We start from the raw sequence: 19243 nt of genomic DNA on the forward strand, positions 1-19243 counted from the left end.
GAACATAAGTATGCTAATTTATGCATTTCCATATAAGGTAGTGGTCCCGACCTGTTAAAGCTTTTGAAATTGTAAAAACTTTCTTAAACTACATAAATGTATACTGGATTTCTTCCAAACTTGGACAGAAGCTTGTTTATGATCATATTAAGATACATGTACATGTATCCTGAATTAAAATTTGTAAAAATAAAATTTATTTTTTTCCGTATTTTACTTATGAATAAACTTAGATTTCTGCCAGGAAATAATACATTTACACTGTGAAGCAACACATTCACTCTGTGGTTAATGTTTTTAGAATTTTAATAACTTTCTTATACTCTCTTGGATTTGTAGCAAACATGGACAGACGCTTGTTTGTGATCAAAAGCTAGTATCTGGAAAGAAATTTTGTTAAGACCTGTGTTTTACTTAAGAATGGACTTCCAGTTATCATTACAGTCTGAAGTTCTTCTGTAATTTTTCTGCTACTGATTATAAATTAAGAGAGTTCACTTGTCATGTTTTGTATTATTGGAATTTTGGAACCCTGTTGTTCATTCGTTTAAAGCACCATGCAACAATTGCCAGGTAACTCCTAGTTTTCAAGAATCTTAAAATGTGCAGTATGTCATTGATACGATTCGAGCCCTCAAAGTGAATCAAGATAATATAAGGACAATAAGACATTTGTAAAAAATATTAAACCCTTGTTATGTGTTGGTACTAATTGAAAACATCTTTATGTTAAATATATTAATCAAAGCACTGAAGTACTGAACATCGGATAACCGCAAGTTCTTGTGGACAGTCACAGGCACTTGTCCCAGAAAACCAAATCACATCTCTTTACGTGAAAGTGACGTTAAAGTACAGATAGATATTTTTTCTGCGCGTGGATGATAAATTCAACCTCATCGTAGAAGTCATAAAAATCAGTAAAGTCTGGGTTTTTTTTGTTATACATTATTTTAAAATTTGTAAATTACAGTTACATGTATATATAATTTTCATCCATTTGTATATCCTTCTATTGCACTATATTAGTTATAGTGCTGTGCAAGTGCATGGTGGACACTCTTCTGTAATATTTCGATTTTTGTAATAGATTGCATTTGAGTGGGCATTCATATTTTCCAGCAAAACATTCAATGTCCCACGAAAGAGGAAGCAAAGACAGATAACTCTGCATGTGATATCGCAAACGTTTTTGAGATATTCTTCCGCATGCGGTAACACACTTTTTCTGTACGTGTGTATACATATTAAAGATGTGTTTACTTTATTTATGTTTCTCTTTATTTATGTTAAAATATCTTCGTCCTCAGACAATATAATCTGAAAAGACGTATACATTATGTGTTGACCTTGTCAAAAGTCTATAATAAATAAATGTAATTTGGCGCCTCAAAAACTATATGTTATGATTATGTATGCAAGATATGGCGACCTTTGTAATGCCCGGCTTGGTGCAGTTGGAAAAGAACATTACATAAATAAGGCCGTTAGTGCTCTCGTTTGAATTGTTTTGCATTTTTTTTCGGGGCCTTTTATTGTTGACTATGCGATATTGGCTTTGCTTATTGTTGAAGGCCTTACGTTGACATAAAGTTTTTAATTTCTGGTCTCTTGTGGAGATTTGTCTCATTGGGAATCATACCACGTCTTCTTTTTTTAAATCAACTTATTTTCCGTTCACATTTTCCGTAAAGAAATGAGGTTGCATTTTGTTTTTTACATGTAGCTTTTTTCGCTTCGATTAACAGGGCGGACCTTTTAGTTTCAGTCGACATACACGCTATCTTGAAAAAAATACTTTTCACATATAAATTATGTTTGTTTGCGTCATGATGAGGCTGAAATTCAGCAACAACTATTGGCTTACATGAGCTAAATATTTACAGACTGTTATCGCTAAAATCGGACGTTTTTCATGGTTTAGACGCTACAAAAATACTTCTAGAATAAGTAAAGTTAATGTACCTGTCTGTTTAGGGGAGGGTTTGGATCCTGCTAACATGTTGAACCCCGCCGCACTATGTATGTATGTGCCTGTCCCTAGTCCATGTAGTCAGGAGCTCGTTATTCAGTGGTTTTCGGTTGTTTGTGTGTTACATATTTGTATTTCGTTCATTTTAGATAAAATACAGCTCTTAGTTTTCCAGTTTGAATTGCTTTACATTGTCATTGCGGGGCCTCTTATAGCTGACTATGCGGCATGGGCTTTACTCATTGTTGAAGGCCGTACGTTGACCTATAATTATTAATGTCTGTGTTATTTTGGTTAATTGTCTCATTGGCAATCATACCACATCTTCTGAGGGACCCCAATAACGGCTTTAGTTGTTCTCGACAATTGTCGGTATGGTGGCCTTATACTTCAAATGGAATATTTATGCAGTCTTTGAAAGTACCAAACAAATAGTTTTCACAAGAATAACATGACAGGTACGTAACTGTCAAATAAGCACCTTTCAAAGAAGAAAAAAAATTGATAAAGGCTATTGATATTAGGAACGATTTAAAAGATATTTTCTCACGATCTATACTCCCGAGTTCTGCCCTGTTATTCGAAGCAAAAAAAACTACTTGTAAAAAACAAAATGCACCATCGTTTCTTTACGAAACTGTGAACGGAAAATAATTTGATAAGTGCTAATATTGTATAGATGATAAGTTTTCTTTCAAACATTTAAGTTGTGCATTTTGCCACTATGCACGGAAGTGATGTCTAGCGAATTTGTCTTAAAGTTCTATAAAGTAATTAAACATGTTACCCGGTCTAGTGTATTTTCTGACAAGTGTAAGTTTTTTCTAAGTTTTTACAGAACTTTATATATTCGTATCGTTTTACAGAAACATTGGGAGCATCATCCGAAACATTCTTCGTCCGTAAATTTTAAAGAAGACTCTTTAATGCTATGAGATAGAACCGCAAACAAAAAATGCTCGTGCAATTACGCACCCAAATTTACTCGTTTAAACTTGCACGTGTTGCACTTAATTTATTTGCGAGTAAAAATAAAACATTCAATCTGTTCCGGGTTGAGGGCAACATTTATCAATATCATAGAATGATAAAAATAATCATAAAAATCAGTAACATATAGATAGATCAAATCGTAGTTTAAAAAGTATCTCTCTATATATGTAGCACAATGTATGCACCGACAATCGACTAAGTTGTGTTCTGTGTGTTTTTATGGCACTGCGTTTTTTGTTTCGTTGACTATTCAAAACCACGCTAGGTTGCCGCTGACATTACCTTCAACAAGAACTATCTTTAAAAAAGATATCCGACCTATTTAAATTTGAGTATATGTTTAAAACTATCATTTCGATAACCTTCAGAAGCACAATGACTAAATGATGCAGGACCTCTTTTATTAAATCTCCATCTGAATGTAACTACAAGAAATTCTATACTAAGTATGGTTATACTAGGGCAATAATATATAAGAATATTGTGATGACATCTAAACAAATTATTTGTGTTCAGTATTCATGGTCCTCGTATCTTTGTGTTTACATTCACCAAAACCCCGCGGAAATCTCACATGCGTAGGTGCGTTCTATGTTGAGGTTTCTCATTTGTACTTTAGCTTTCATGGTTATTTAAGAATATGTAGTAGTTGTTGTCATGTACGTTCGTACAACAAAGTTTACATTAAAAAAATATAATTATCCCGAATAAACAGCTGTCATGGATGCAAAGAGCTATTGGAGAAACAATTATTTTAATAAAAATATAAATCTTTGTAAGATCTAGTTCAAATATTTATAGTTTTTCACTTGCTTTCCATCACGATATAAATAACGAGACGTGTTTTCAAACACAACTAAATCATCCACCATGAGATCATTTTGTCCAATCACTGATAGGATTTTCGAGCATGCGTATTCTGTTGCCATAGTTAAGCGTCCTTAAGTTCAAAGGTCACAAACAGAAACTATACCGACTACGGCGGAAAAAGAATACAGCGAAGTAGTTCAGAGCTTTTTAGACAGCTAAACTTAAAGTTTTCAAAGTGTATATCACTGATGCGTTTTGTTTTAATCTGTGTCAAAAAAGCGTTTACCAGAATGTAATAGGTGTTTGCTCATAACGTAATAGGTGTTTGCACATAACGTAATTGGTGTTTAGACATAACGTAATAGGTGTGTGCACCTAACGTAATAGATGTTTGGACATAATGTAATGGGCATTTGTACATAACTTTCATGGTGTTTGCAAATAATGTAAGCGGTATTTGCACCTAACGTAATAGTATTTGCACATAATGATGAAGTTTTTATACATAACTTGATAGGTATTTGCTAATAACGTAATAGGTGTTTGCACATAAGGTAAACGATGTTTGGACATAGGGTGAACAATGGGCCATTCCAGTTAATGTCTGATAAGGGGGGGTGGATGGTTATTTCTGAGGGGTGTAAAATTCATACATCTTAGGGGTGTGTTTTTGGGTTTTTTTCATCTGACACGTACACTTATTTACCAAATTCTTCTAAGGGTCGAGCTGCAGTAAATACATCTGAGGGGTTGAAAAAAAAACTCTTGTCAGATCTTCTTAGGGGTTAAAAATGCCAATACAATGTGAAATTATTTTCATGAATCAACCGGATTTTTCAAGGATTTGTATCAATATTCATAGATACATGAACTGTATTTGAGTGATTGTAGAATTAAAATTTATGGGTCATCCTTATGATAACTATCAGATAACAAACAGCTAGCTATGTACCAGTCACGGAGTTACTGTGAAAGGTAGACTTAAAACTGTTTGGAAGACTAAAAACAAATAGATCACAAACAAAGTTAATGCCTGTCAATTAATATGCAAGTAGAAAAGACATACAAGTTTTAAATATGTTTTAAAAAACTTTATAGAAATTTACAGAAAAGAAATGAAAAGTTTTGATGTTACAGCAGAGTTCTCATCTTGCACTCCTGCTGTTTAATATGACTGCCTAAAATCGTCCTGTGTTTTGTGCAGCCCGTTTTGAGTCTCTAGTTTTCTATGTTCTGTTTCTTTGTATACCCCCCATTTAATTATACCCCCGCTATAAAAAAGGGGGGTGTATACTGTTTTACCTCTGTCTGTCCGTCCGTCCGTCAGTCCGTTCGTCAGTCCGTCCGTCAGTCAGTCCGTCCCATGAATATTTTCCGTCGCATTTTTCTCAGGAACTACAATACAAGGATTTCTGAAATTTGGTTTCAGGGTTTATCTAAGTCAGCTATACGGTGTGATGCGTTTTCAGATTCATCACTTGACAACTTCCTGTTTACCGAACACTTGTATGGTTTTACACATGATAGCCAAGTTGAAAATTTTCGTCACACTTTTCTCAGGAACTACAATACAAGGATTTCTGAAATTTGGTTTCATGATTTATATAAGTCAGCTATACCGTGTGATGCGTTTTCAGATTGATCACTTGACAATTTCCTGTTTACCGAACACTTGTATGATTTTACACATGATAGCCAAGTTGAAAATTTTCGTCATACTTTTCTCAGGAACTACAATACGAAATTGGGTTTCAGGATTTACAAAGTCAGCTATACCGTGTGATGCGTTTTCAGATTCATCACTCGACAACTTCCTGTTTACCGAACACTTGCATATTTTTACACTATTTGTATTATCCACTTGCGGCGGGGGTATCATCAGTGAGCAGTAGCTCGCAGTTTCACTTGTGTTTTTAATGAATTTGTTGGCCTTTCCCTTGTCTTTGTGCAATGGTGTGGTCAGTTATTTGACTTGTTTTGAATGTCCCATTGTTATGTTTCAATCGTTTTATATAAAGATTAGTTTTTATTCTTCTACACGTGAAACTTTAAAAGACTTTACAAAATAAATTCTAGTTTATATTGTTGTTTTCCTTAGTTATAGCATTAAATGTTCAATTGGCAATCATACCAAGTCTCCTTATTTTTTTTTTCAGAAATGTTGACTGATTGTCTTGATGGAAATCATACCACATCTCCTTATTTACATATTATTTTTTTTCCATTGACAATCATACCACATCTCCTTTTTTATATTTTCATTTTCCATATACTGTGTATTTACAGTTTGTTCATAAAAAATCATAATACGCCCTCATTCATCTTTATTTTTTTTACACAAGGGCTCAAACTCTAAATCCGAGTCATTGCCTTCTTCTGGAAGTTCTTTCAGAAAGTCTTGTATCTCAACAGATAAGGGCATCTGTTCGAAATCTTTGTTAATTTTTGATTTCTCTTCCCCTAACTGGCATAGTCTCTCCTGTAGGGCTTTTCTTAAAGCTTCTTGGGCATTTTTAAGCTTCCGCATGATTTGCCTCATCTCTTCCTCTACTTCCTTTTCTTTATCGAAATCACCTCCTTCTGCACATGCCTTCACTTCCTTGTCTAAGCTTTCAAGTTTTATATGATTTGTCATCATTTCCTCTAGGTTCTTTCTTATGGTAGACTCCTTTTGCTTGGGGGCCTTCTTTCCTTCTAGCAGAGTACTGATATAATTGTTCTCTACCTTTAACAGAGCTGTTTTTTTTAAAGTCCAAGCTGTGTCGGCAGCACCTGCTATCTCTGTCTTTGTCCAGTTATGCCTTATGTGCTTAACTGAGCACAGTTCTTCAGCCTTCATGTTGAAAAATTCCCTCCTTTTTTTCTCCAAACCAATAGCTGTTTTTATCTGGAAGTCTGTCCACAACTTAATCCCCTTTTCTACTGCATTTCCATATGTGTTTTTTTTGCCAAACATAATAGGCATTTGCAAACCTAAAGAGAAAAATTAAACACACATTTATCAAACAATAGTTTCATATGGAAGGAAGGAAAATGAAACGAATGCTATACAAGTCAAATTTAAGGGTTAAATTTTATATTCACAATTCTCTCAAACATGATCCAGTCATATTTTCCTTAGTTTTAAAATCAATGGAATGTATGCATTTCAATAAAGTCAAGAGTAACACAAATGGGCTCTTCTAAATAAACAGGAACCTGCCCCTTTAGGTGTAGCAGAATTCATCTCCATTTTTTTTACCGGTATGCTTGCTTCATCTGAATTTATTTTCTTTCTTTTGATGTATTTTTATATGCCAGTGTGCGGGACATATTCTGGTATACTGTTGTCTGTCTGTTGATCTGTTCATTATCAACATGTTGGACAATAAGTCAATATGATTGAACCAATTCGCATGACACTTTTGGTATATTCAATGTTTATATCTATGATTATCAGACATGTGTTTCTGGAAATTTTTAGATATTTGGAGTCATATGATTTTATTCATAAAAAGGTTTGATTTTCCAGTTTTCTTTGAGCAGTTATCGTGAAACTTTTGGTGAGTGGTTTGTATCTATTAAGATAACATCCCTGAAGTTTTTCATGAATTTCTAATGTCATGACAAGCTATAATTTGAACTTTATGTATTCTGTGAAAAAGTGACTGGCGTATCATGCGGTCTTGTTGCAGCTGTTTATTTGTTTTTTCTTCATTTATAATTTGTCCATGGTCTTATTTGTTTATATTCCATGTAATGATCCCCCCTTTTTTTATAAAACTTTGATTGAATGAAGTTTAATTCTATCACCTTGAAAATTCATACATAAAAAAGAAGATGTGGTATGATTGCCAATGAGATAATTCTCCATGCACAAGAGACTAAATACCACAGAAATAACCAACTAAAGGTTACTGTATGTTAACAAATTATGAACAAAGCCCATACCACATAGTCAGCTATAAAAGGCTTTTTTGTGGTTTTAGTTTTAAATTATTTAATGTAAGTTTGTAGACAACATATTATGACAATTAGCATATCGGCAGAACTTACCATGGTTCTTTATTTCAAATTCCTGATGTTCACTTGACTGCTCTTTCATCGTATTTGATGTTGATGGAATAGGTGTTGCTATGCATTCTTCCAAATTATCTTGTAGAATTTCAGATCCTCCTTCAGCTCCAATCTCTTGTTCATAACATTCTTCTTCTGTTGAAATATAAACATATATATGTCATAGGACACAAGAATTTGTATTGTTTATTTGGTCATAATTTTGGTGATGATCTAATGGGTTATGAAATATTTTTCTTTGTGTATACCTCGCCAGATATTAACAATAAGAATGAATATTATTGCACAGCAATATTATATTTCCCACAGAAAGTAACCAAAAGTTAGCGTGCAATAAATTCCAATATTGCACTAGTGCAATAAATCTTCAAAATTCATGACGTCATCAACGTCAATTTCTTAGTTTAAACCAATTTTTCTTTCAAATATTATATTGCTATACAATAAAAGGGTTATTGCATGAATATTGGGAAATATTGTCCCTCGAAGAACATATATTGCACTCGCAAGCTCGTGCAATATAAAATTCTACTCGGGACGATATTCCCCAATATTCATGCAATAACCCTATAATATCAAAACCAAATACTGGTAATACTGGTAAACAATAAATCTAGAGTGGTTTCTATCTTATTAAAATATCTAATAGACCTACTAGATAATATTTTTTTTGAAAAATATTGATTTTCGTTGAATTTTGGAGTGGGAAATCACTTTTGTCCAATGACTGTCTTTTATTACTGTAAATACATGTGATGCAAAATAGGGGACAGTTAAAATCTTAAAATTCTTAACAAGCATTGGCATGGAAAATTTAGTACAAAATGATTTTTTTTTTAACTTTTATCAACATCAAAACCATAGTAAACATGGTAAAGGTGCAATTTTTATTTTTTTATATTATAATATATAGTTAGCATATGTGTGAAAACAAAGCTTTTTCAGAGGGAGGCCCAGGGGGCCTGCCCCCCCCCCCCCTTTTAGGGAAAAAAATGGTTGCTTATATAGGGAATCACTGAAGCGTGACTGGAGCGGTCCCCCTCTTAGCGCAGTGGGTGGGGCCCCACTTATAAAAATTTCTAGATCCGCCAGTGTTTCTAAATATTTAAAACAATTAAAATCACACAACAAAGACTTCATTTTTGTCAAGCCTGCAACTTTTGTTGCAGAAAGCTCGACATAGGGATAGTGATCCGGTGGCGGCGGTGTTAGCAAACTTCTTAAAAGCTTTATATTTTAAAAGGTAGAAAACCTGGATGCTTCATACTTTGTATATAGTTGCTTCATATTACGAACTTTCCGTCAGTCACATGTACAAATTATGTCCTAATGCCCGTCAGACAGTTTTCACTTGAACTCACCCTCATTTCATGGATCAGTGAACAAGGTTAAGTTTTGGTGGTCAAGTCCATATCTCAGATACATCATACTATAACCAATAGGTGAAGTATATTCAGTGTATGGAAGGACTGTAAGGTGTACGTGTCAAACTGACAGGTGTCATCTGACCTTGACCTCATTTTCATGGCACAGTGGTAACAGTTAAGTTTTTGTGTTTTGGTATGTTTATCTTATACTATATGCAATAGGTCTATATCTGGTGTATGGAATAATTGTAAGTTGTACATGTCTAGCTGACAGGTGTCATTTGACCTTGAAATCATTTTCATGGTTCGGTGGTCAAAGTTAAGTTTTTGAGTTTTGGTCTATTTTTCTTATACTTTATGCGTTAGGTCAACTTAATTTGGTGTATGGAAATATTTTATGATCTATGTCTGTTACACAGGTTTTATTTGACCTTGACCTCATTTTCACAGCCCATTTGTTAAGTGTTAAGTGTTTGTGTTTGGTCTTAATTTATAAGCAATAAGTCAACTATATTTGTTGTATTGAAGAATTGTTAGCTGTACATGTCTGCCTGGCATGGTTCATCTGACCTTGACCTCATTTTCATGGTTCATTGATCAATGTTTTGTTTTCTTGGTTAATGTTGAGTTTATGTGACAGTTGAAATAAAGCTTTACATTTAGGCAGCAACCATTTGATTTTCTAGGGGGGGGGGGCTAAAAAAAGTTTGTTTCCAGTTTTTGGAATATAGCCCCCCCCCCTCCAACCCCCAACCCCCCAACCCCTGAAAATCAAATGGTTGCTGCCTTAGGGCTATCAACATTATATATCAATGATTAGTTAAACCCTGAAAATCTTCAGTCCGACTGAATCTGTATGATCTGTTACGGATACATTATTTTATCAACTTGTGACAGATTTAATTGCAGTTCAGGTTTTGGTTTCACATCTGATAACAGGTCAGAGAAAAGACAATGACCTTAGTTTTAGAGGAAAGAATTTTTATCATCAAAATACATAAGCACTGAATATTCACACATAATGATTTGTGTTTGTTACATCATTCCCACTTATGTCCAATATATAGGATGTAAAGATATGGAAACATTAGAAATTGTAAACACACTTTATATTTTGATCTTCATTATACATTCTTTACCTAATGACATTTCAATTGATTGTAACAAAAGTAAAACAAGGCTAGGCATCTGCAGGTCATCAGCTTCTTGTTGTCAAATGTATGGTCATAAATTCATTGATAAAGAGAAACTATACAGTGACTTTCCTCATCACTAAACTGATCAAAAAGCTGTGTACTTCGGGGCACGGGGGAGGGGGGTCAACTTCATATTATTGGGTATACGGGGATGTGCCAAAAATATGTGTAATAATTTTGCGAGATTTTATATAAGAATGACCCTCCTTTTAAATGACATTCAATATTAAAATGCATTTACGTTTGATAACTGTATATTGATTTGGGGTATGATCTACATATCATAATATATATATAAATATGCTTAATTGAGAATCTTACATTATGAAATATATGAGCACCAAACGATGTCAATTCATATATAAAAACTTAAGGGTAGCTGGTATATTTATGAATTATGAGTGATGATGAGCTAGTGCTTATATAAGCATGGGTCATATTTTAAATATTGTATACAAGTATAGGTCATTCTTTCTTAATTTTTTATATAACTATAGGTATTGAATTTTAGTGAATGTTATATTAAAATGGGTACGTTTTTTAGGCAAAAATGGCACACCCCTACCAAAAAAATATCGAAGTCCCCCCCCCCCTTTTCAAGACATTTCAGGGTGTGCACTCTTGTTACCTTTTGCCAGGATGCATTCTGTTAGCTAGAATACTTTTATTCTATCTAGGTCATGTTTGGATCATTTTAAAAATTCTCACAATACTAGGATATATATTTCATTTCCTTAAAATCATTATCACCCCCCCCCCCCCCCCTCCCCCTTTTAAAATCTAAATGACTTTTCCATCAAACACACATTTATTGTGATCTCACCTTTTACATCAGCTCTTTCACAATCTTCAAAGTCTGGAAGTTGATGCCTGTTTTTCTGTTTCTTGTTAATTTCTGTGAAAAATATGATTATATATTTAAGGCTATATAAAAGTTCTAGATTTTATAATGATTTTAAAAATTGTAAGCATATCAAGATCTTACAAAATAATATATGATAGTTTTCATTAAAAGAGAAAATTCTGAAAAATTCCATGAAATAACTATTTGTTTTACTTGTGTCCCTTATAAAATTCCTTATAAAATTACTAAATTAGAGAATTTCATTTGAGTAATATTTTTTACATACCTGATTTAAATCCACTTAAAGCCTTAAATAGTCTTCTTTCTTCTAAGGGCTTGAGAATTTTTTTTACATCTAAGCTTTCTATAGCAAAAAAGTCATCAAAACCTGCTACTCCCAAGTTGAAGAAGAATTCCTCATGATGGGACAAGTTATTCTTTGTCAAAAACTCTGCACAATCCTTTGGTAAACTCATTTTTGTTTTAATTTCTGGCACAAGAAAGTCTTTGGTTAGAATCTTCAGTTTTCATACAATATCAGGTCAAAATGTCAGAATAATATAAAACTTGTTTGTATGAGGCTGAGAAACTGGGGAAGGGCCAAGTTGTACCAATTAAGCTCTTCCCCTGTTTTGTGCCAAAAACAAAAAAAGTGTATACTTTTATCACATTGACCTAATGTTGTTTTAATACTGCAACTAAAATTAATACATTAATAGCTTTTTAAATGTTAAAAAAATGTCCAACTTATTTTCATCCCTTAGTGAACCCCTGATTGTGGAGAAAGTGTTTTATGATGAAAAGATTTACATTGTTCTAAAATAATCAATGTAATTAAATGGACATCTACGAGAAAACCATGCAGATGGTGCTCCATGCAAAGTTGTTTGATTTTGATAAAACTTTGCTGACATGTTCAGGTTAACCTTATATGAAAGTCATGCAAGTTTGAAGCCCTTACACTGCTTGTAACCATGGCAACGATAGGGATTTAGAGTATTTCCCAGTTTATTTATAGATGCATTTACTGAAATGCATAGATTTCATAGATTTCTCAAATAAAAATAAATACTATAATACTTCTGAGTGTTTAAATACTTTAATAGCAGAGATAGGATGTGTATGAAGTATAAATCACATAATTTTATTAAACATAATGATATGTATAGAAAATAAGGTCGTGGCAAAACACATAAAGTGATAAAAAATATGGCCTTTTCATCAAATCACACTAAAACAGACACTACAGCCCAAAAGTCGCTTTAATTTACCCTAAATTTCAGACATACATTGCATTTTATTTGGTTCAAAATACTGTGAAGGGATTTCGGTTGCAAATTTATTTTATAGATTTTATTGATCATTTAGATAGCCTCCCCCCTTTTTTTGGGGTATTTTCGCAATAAATTGAGGAAAGTCTCATATTTCAATTAAACAAAGCATTCAAAAATAAATACTTGAAATATACAGATTGTATAATGCAAAATAGGTAATTCAAATAGAAAATTCAAAGTGAAATGGATTTTTGTGTCACAAACAATAGTAAGCATCAGGCTTAAAAAAGGGGGGAGCTGCAAAAGACAATTTTTTTTTGGTATTTTTTTTATTCCAAATTCCTTCAGTACACTTGTCCTTATTACTTTAAAGAGTAAAATCCTTTCATTTCTTCCTAGTAATCCTATTTTGGTTATTGCAGCTTGCTAATTACTTAAGTTTTATTCTGGTTACTCAAAAATGATATGAAATTTAATGTCGAGTTCATCATATTGAAAAATCTTAAGTATTGAGCTTCAGAATATGTGTTCTACAGGTAAACAAAGATAAGACAGTTGCAACCTTTTACTTGCATGCTGGTAACAATATAAGTCATTTTGATCATCAGTACCTGAGACAGCGATGATAAAATCTGAATTTCTATTGTACAAAGGGAGATAATCCAATAAAAATGTTGTTTCTTAAAACCTTAAAATTGCATGTACATATTTATTTAAACTAACATACGCTTCATCAATTTAATAAAATACAAATATATCTCTATTAGGTTATCTGGTGAGAAAGTTAATATTGAAGTTGAGCATATATACTATTCGTTTGCTTTTGTTGTAGTACTTTCTTAAATTTTCCTCGAAAAATGTCTAATTTCCTTTTAGCATTGATATATTCATAAATATTTCAATCTGTTTAAATGATCATAAATGTTATTTTATTTATAGCATTAGTATTATATTTAACAATCAATGTAGTAATACAATAACACAAAATGATGCTTAAATGCAAGAATAAGATTACTATAAACATACATAAAAGTTAATTCAAATTTACTTAGCAGCACAAGACAATTGTTGCATTAGGTATGGAATTTAGGGACGTATTAAATTATTTCCATACTATCTGATCAAAATTTACATACATGTACCTACATGAACTACGAAAGCTAATTTACTAATAATTCAATCAATAAAAAAAGTTAGTCAATCTAAGTAACTATTTCTGATAAATGAAAATATTATAATGTTAATCAAATGGCCAAGTACAACCGTAATCTTCTTGATTGTCTTCAATATTGATGACCTTTTAATGCAGAAGTAATTTTTAGACTTCTTCTTTGCTGATGAGAAAGCCATTCTGATGGTGAGACAGTGAGAACACTGTAAGTCCTTGCAAAAATCTCTCTCTTCTCATATGTGTTGCAACTGTGTGTTGACTTGGTTGTTGGTAAGACTTCGGCGAGATTCACATTGCTGTTTATTTATTTTTTTCAAAGCATATCCATGAGTTCCATTCCATTTTTTTTTTGAGCTTGCAATTTTTTAACATCAACAGGAAAAATCAAAGACAGATCAGAGCCTTATTCAAGTATCCGTAATACTATCTAAGTTTTTCTTCATCATAAACATGTTTATCAACAAAAATGTGTCCCAGCAATCAGTCTTGTTTCATGAACTCCAGTTCTTTTTGGATCACCAAATATCTGTAAAAAATAATAAGAAAACAATTGTTATCCATTAAATGATTGAAATTTCCAAAAAAAGAAATATATTATTAACTTGGTCTTAGTGTAAATGTGTTTCGATTATCACAACTCTGACATTCCAGTACATAGAATAAGAAATAAAGTAAACTAGCTAAAAATGGACCTAAATTTGATTTGTTTCTTATTCCAAGCTGCAGCAAACTTAATTTTAATGAAGTTAAATTTGCAGATTTCATCTTGTATTTAATTAATTTAATTAATGACATTATAACAACACAAAACTAGGGAGATGAGTATTGATTACAAATGAGACAAATATCCACAAAAGTTCAAATGAAATGAATGTAAGGCCCATGTACAACCTTCAACAATGAGATTTAAACAGCTCAAGTACATTTTATTACAACGCAGAGATTGCACCTTAATGAGGTTGGTGGTGTTTAAACACTTAACAAAAGTTGCAGGCTCGACAAAAAAATCAAACTAAGTTTAGTTCTGAATCCCTTATACCTTGATGTGGTTCAATTTAAAGCTTTTAAGACATGCCCGAAATTAGAAAAAATATGACTATAATGCACTGTTTAATTTTGCATAATATCAAAGAACACCAATTATTCCATTGTTTTATCAAATCAAGATGAACTTTATTTAGATTTAAACATATTTTATTTGCTCAAAGCAAAAAAAGATTGGACACAAGTAAAACATACTCAAAGTTTAACTTTGGACCCTTTTGACCATATAGCTGATATGGATCATTTAAAAACAAGCCAAAACATTTGAAATTGGTAAAACAATAAGCATTGAAAACAAATATATAAATAATTTTACAGCTAAATTCCTAAGGCATGTAAATCGAAGACTTCGGTTAGCTTGCATGGTTTGTTTGTATATTGTACAATTGCAATTAGCATAACGTCTAATCAAATTTAAAAGTACTCTACAAGAAGATATCAACATTAATTACAAAGCTTGAATTAATATTTATACAACGGAGCAAGTTTTACTCTACATTTAGTAGGAAAATAGCTGTAATAATGCTTAAAGTGCTTTTTCAAAAATTAAAAATACAAATGTAGTCTTCAGGTTTACAATATATGCATGTATACTATAAATGAGGATCTTTCAAGCTGACATATATTTTTTTCTAGGTTTAATTCTTATAAAAAAACAATTTCAATATGATGAGTAATGAAAATTTTGTTGTGTAAATTGTACTGATATGGCCCTTAATTGATCATAAAAAAAGAATGAATTTGAGTGTTCTGTTTGTTATTTTTACTTTTTGTTTACCAGATTCAACTTTTCAAAATTGAAGGGTTAATCTAATTGACTGAACATTTATCATGGTTTTACAATAATAAATGTAACTGGTCAATTTCCAATTTCTATATATCATGTATATGATTATATTTCACAAATAATGCCACAACACAGGTCTTATTTGCTGTCTATTTAGTAGTCTCTTGTTATGTCTTGTTTGATTCATATTTTTATCAATTATATCACATATTTACCTATATGATCTCTTATCATATCTGCTTTCATTTTCACATTTTTTTTGTGTGTTTCCATCTTCAACATTAACCTGTTGATAAGAAATAAAATGTTGTATATTTGTGCATTTGCATGATCAGTACAGTGAGTTATATCTACATGTACATTGTACATTGAGTTGGCTTTATAAAATAATGCATTGGATCATTGAAAAAAAAAGTTTTGTAGATATGATAATTAATCTGTGTAAAGTAATTCATTTCTTCAGTATTGTTATTTTGAATTTGTTTTATCTGAGTAATCTGTAATGTTATAATCTCATGTTGCCCCTTCTGTGCCCTTTAATTTGGAATACATTTGTAAGCATATTCTATTCTGATTCTATTTTATTAACTGATAGAAGTAAATACATGTACAAGTTCTCTTTCCATGTTTTTAACTGTGATACATGACCTTCACTTAGGAAATATAAAGAAAAAGTCTCACAGTAACAAATATTTAGAGAGAAAAAAAACAAGCTCATAGTCTGTAAAACATGTTTTTGAGTTTGAGAACCATATATTGAATCAATCTAGTTGCATTGTACATACAATGTACATGTAGTATCGATAGAGGAATGAATTAAGACAGGAAATTCACAACTCTTTAACAGTGCTTAATCAAAACCTCATAAAAATCTTTAGGTAAGGGATAAAAATAATGGTACATAGGTTAGGGTAATGCGGTTAACACACATACGTTTTAGTTGGCCTAAATGTACAGTAGTTTTCGTTGTTTATGTACATGATGTACATTAATTTGTACGTGTTTCTTGTTATTCCTTTTTAGACCATTAGTTTTCCTGTTCAAAGGGTTTTACACTAGTAATTTTGGGGTCCTTTATTATTTTTATAGCTTGTTGTTCCGTGTGAGCCAAGGCTCTGTGTTGAAGGGCGTACATTGACCTATAATGATTTACTTTTATAAATTGTTATTTGGATGAATAGGCAGTACTCATACCACATCTTCCTATATCTATCTACTGAATGTTTTCTATTTCAATGGGTTATATTTAAAAACAGGGATTTGAAGCAACCATTAATTTTGAATTAGGAAATGTAGGAGAACAAAACCTGAGTCAACGGACACTTTAATATTGACAATTTGGAAAACAAACTCAGGGCGAACTTTGTAATCGAATATATATTTTATCATGATTATTATAGATTTCTTGAGAGAAAGAAAAAAGTCTATCTATTAAAATTAAGAAGGCAAACACATCAATCTTTTAGCTTTTAGTTTCAGAAGAATTCTGAATCATTATAAATGTATGTCAATGAAAATTAAATCAGTGTTTGCTTCAAGAAAATTATGAAAATACCCCCCCCCCCCCCCCCTTCTTTTTCTCCCAAAGACAAATGGTCAATGCTCTTCTTCCTATATTTATGACCTGATGTGATGTTTCTACAGTAAGTTTTTTTTATGGTGTCAAATTGCTTTTTCTAACCAAAAGAAATAAATAACAAACTTACCAGAACCAAATGAAACTGAAAGTTTTGCCTTCGAATTTCCGTTGCTAGATTTGCAAGGGTCATGAAAGGATGACAGCAACTCATTTTGTCTTCTTGTCCAATGCAATCCAACTGCTGTCCATGTTTGCAGCATATGCATTTAAAATTATGTTATGTGAGTCTGAAACCTAGACATGATAGTGATAGTCTAGCCTCATGAGTCATGTATAGACTATCTGATCAGGATCAGACTTATCCGAATGGCAGTGGGAATGTCTTGGCCACATGGTTAACTATGTCTTTGTTACACTCTTTCAATGAAAATAAGTTTTTGGCTACACCATATTCATCAAAAATACCATTATTTTCTATCCTTCTGCACATTTGTTGATTTCCCTCCTTCTGTTATTGACATTAAATCTACCTTTTATTGTGAAGAGTTTTACAAAGGGAGATAATTTTAGGAATATTTTTCAGTTTTTCATCTTTTATTCAAATAAGCTTATATCAATTTGCAACGAAAATCCCGTTAAGGAATAGTAGTTTGTAGTGAACCATAACGTTTAACAAAATATTGTTTCAATTTGAGTGACTTTTGAGGTTTTATGGACATTTTCAGTAAAGGCTGAATTTAAATTTTAGAAAAACACATTTATGTCAATAAAAATAAAAACAAAAATAAAGGTTGAAATAAGATCAAAATTACAGTTAATTTTAGTAGAAAGTCCGAATTTTAAGGTAAAACCATTTTTTTTGTTATATAATACTTTGAACTATTCAATAAAAAAAAAAAAAAAAATGTCCATTTTCAACAACATTTTTCAGCAAATTTGGTACTAAAATAGAATTGCCCTGTATTCACATATTTTGAGATAAATTGTCATTTTTTATACATAGAACTATTAGATGTACTTAGAACTTTACTAGGAACCCAAAATCAGCTGAAAACTCCACAACCCCTTTCATATTTTTTTTTGGATTTTGCATGGTTTTCTCGTAGACATCCATTTAAATGTAATCACTTGTATGAAATTTAACTTAATTGCACTGCTTGAGTGTCATAGTTGACAATAAAAAAAGCAAACTCAAGTTTGTATTTGTAATATTTTAACAGCAGGACACTACAGTACCACTATTATATATTTGGTATAGAATTATAATTTGTTTGTCTGTGTGTTTGCAAAATATTTGTTACCTTCTCCATTCATCATCTGAACAAAAGAAGATTTATCCAGAAAACTTTCAACATTAGGTAAGTTTTATACTATTTATTTTGATCAAATTTTATAATTTAATAAGAATAAGTAACAGTTATTTAAATATTTAACAGTGTAGGCACTGTAAATTACCTTTGGAAAAAAAGATTTATGTTCTTTATGTAAAAAGGAGGTAGAAGATGAATATCATTTTGCTTTAAAATATTTCATATTTAAGAAGAATGTAGGCTAAAAACCTTTTCTAAAAGTCAAGAGTATAGTTCCAGATTTCACCAAAATGTGTGATCAGGAAAAATTTGCAAATATGTATTTATATGTTTTAAGAATTGCTGATAAGAAAAAGTAGTTGGTGTAACAAAGTTATAAATATTGTTTTATACTTTTCGTTTGGTGTTTTCTATCAAGTTTAAGAATTAAGTTGATGTAGGTAAAAAAAAAGCTAAGATTTGCAGTTCGGACAGAATTCAGATAGTACACTTTAATTCTTTTAATAACTTTTTTAAATCAACTTGGATTTTCATCAAACTTTGCACCTATCCTAGTTATAAATTAGGCTTACTGAATCATAGGTCATTATGAAGTTTGGTGTACTGCTTTAAAATTTAAGATTCAAATTAATCTAGTTCAAAAGCTAGAACTTGCAGTTCGGACTATATTCAGATATTGCACTTTAATTCTTTTAATAACTTTTTTTTTGAATCCCAGATTATTATGCAGTTTGCTGTATTGCTGTCAAAGTAAATTTAAGGATTTAAATAATCTAGTTAAAAAAAGCTAGAATTTGCAGTGATGACCTGTGATTCAGTAAGCTTATATATTGATAAGAT

General features: G+C 31.6%; 1 protein-coding gene and 1 long non-coding RNA gene across 2 annotated transcripts; both read right to left on the reverse strand.

Moving 5' to 3' along the window:
• Nucleotides 1-6089: 6089 nt before the first annotated feature.
• Nucleotides 6090-11993, reverse strand: LOC134700004 (uncharacterized). Its single transcript, XM_063561404.1, has 4 exons — nucleotides 11525-11993; nucleotides 11218-11289; nucleotides 7811-7966; nucleotides 6090-6748 (listed from the first exon to the last, which is right to left on the reverse strand). The coding sequence occupies exons 1-4, from the start codon at nucleotides 11712-11714 to the stop codon at nucleotides 6090-6092; spliced, it is 1077 nt and encodes a 358-aa protein (XP_063417474.1). The 5' UTR covers nucleotides 11715-11993.
• A 430-nt stretch (nucleotides 11994-12423) lies between these two features.
• On the reverse strand, nucleotides 12424-17850 carry LOC134700032 (uncharacterized). Its single transcript, XR_010103738.1, has 3 exons — nucleotides 17221-17850; nucleotides 15730-15800; nucleotides 12424-14209 (listed from the first exon to the last, which is right to left on the reverse strand). It is a non-coding gene; the product is annotated as an uncharacterized LOC134700032 (long non-coding RNA).
• Nucleotides 17851-19243: the final 1393 nt, after the last annotated feature.

The sequence above is a fragment of the Mytilus trossulus genome, unplaced genomic scaffold (genome assembly GCF_036588685.1).
Source record: "Mytilus trossulus isolate FHL-02 unplaced genomic scaffold, PNRI_Mtr1.1.1.hap1 h1tg000110l__unscaffolded, whole genome shotgun sequence".
In the NCBI taxonomy this organism is placed as follows: domain Eukaryota; kingdom Metazoa; phylum Mollusca; class Bivalvia; order Mytilida; family Mytilidae; genus Mytilus; species Mytilus trossulus.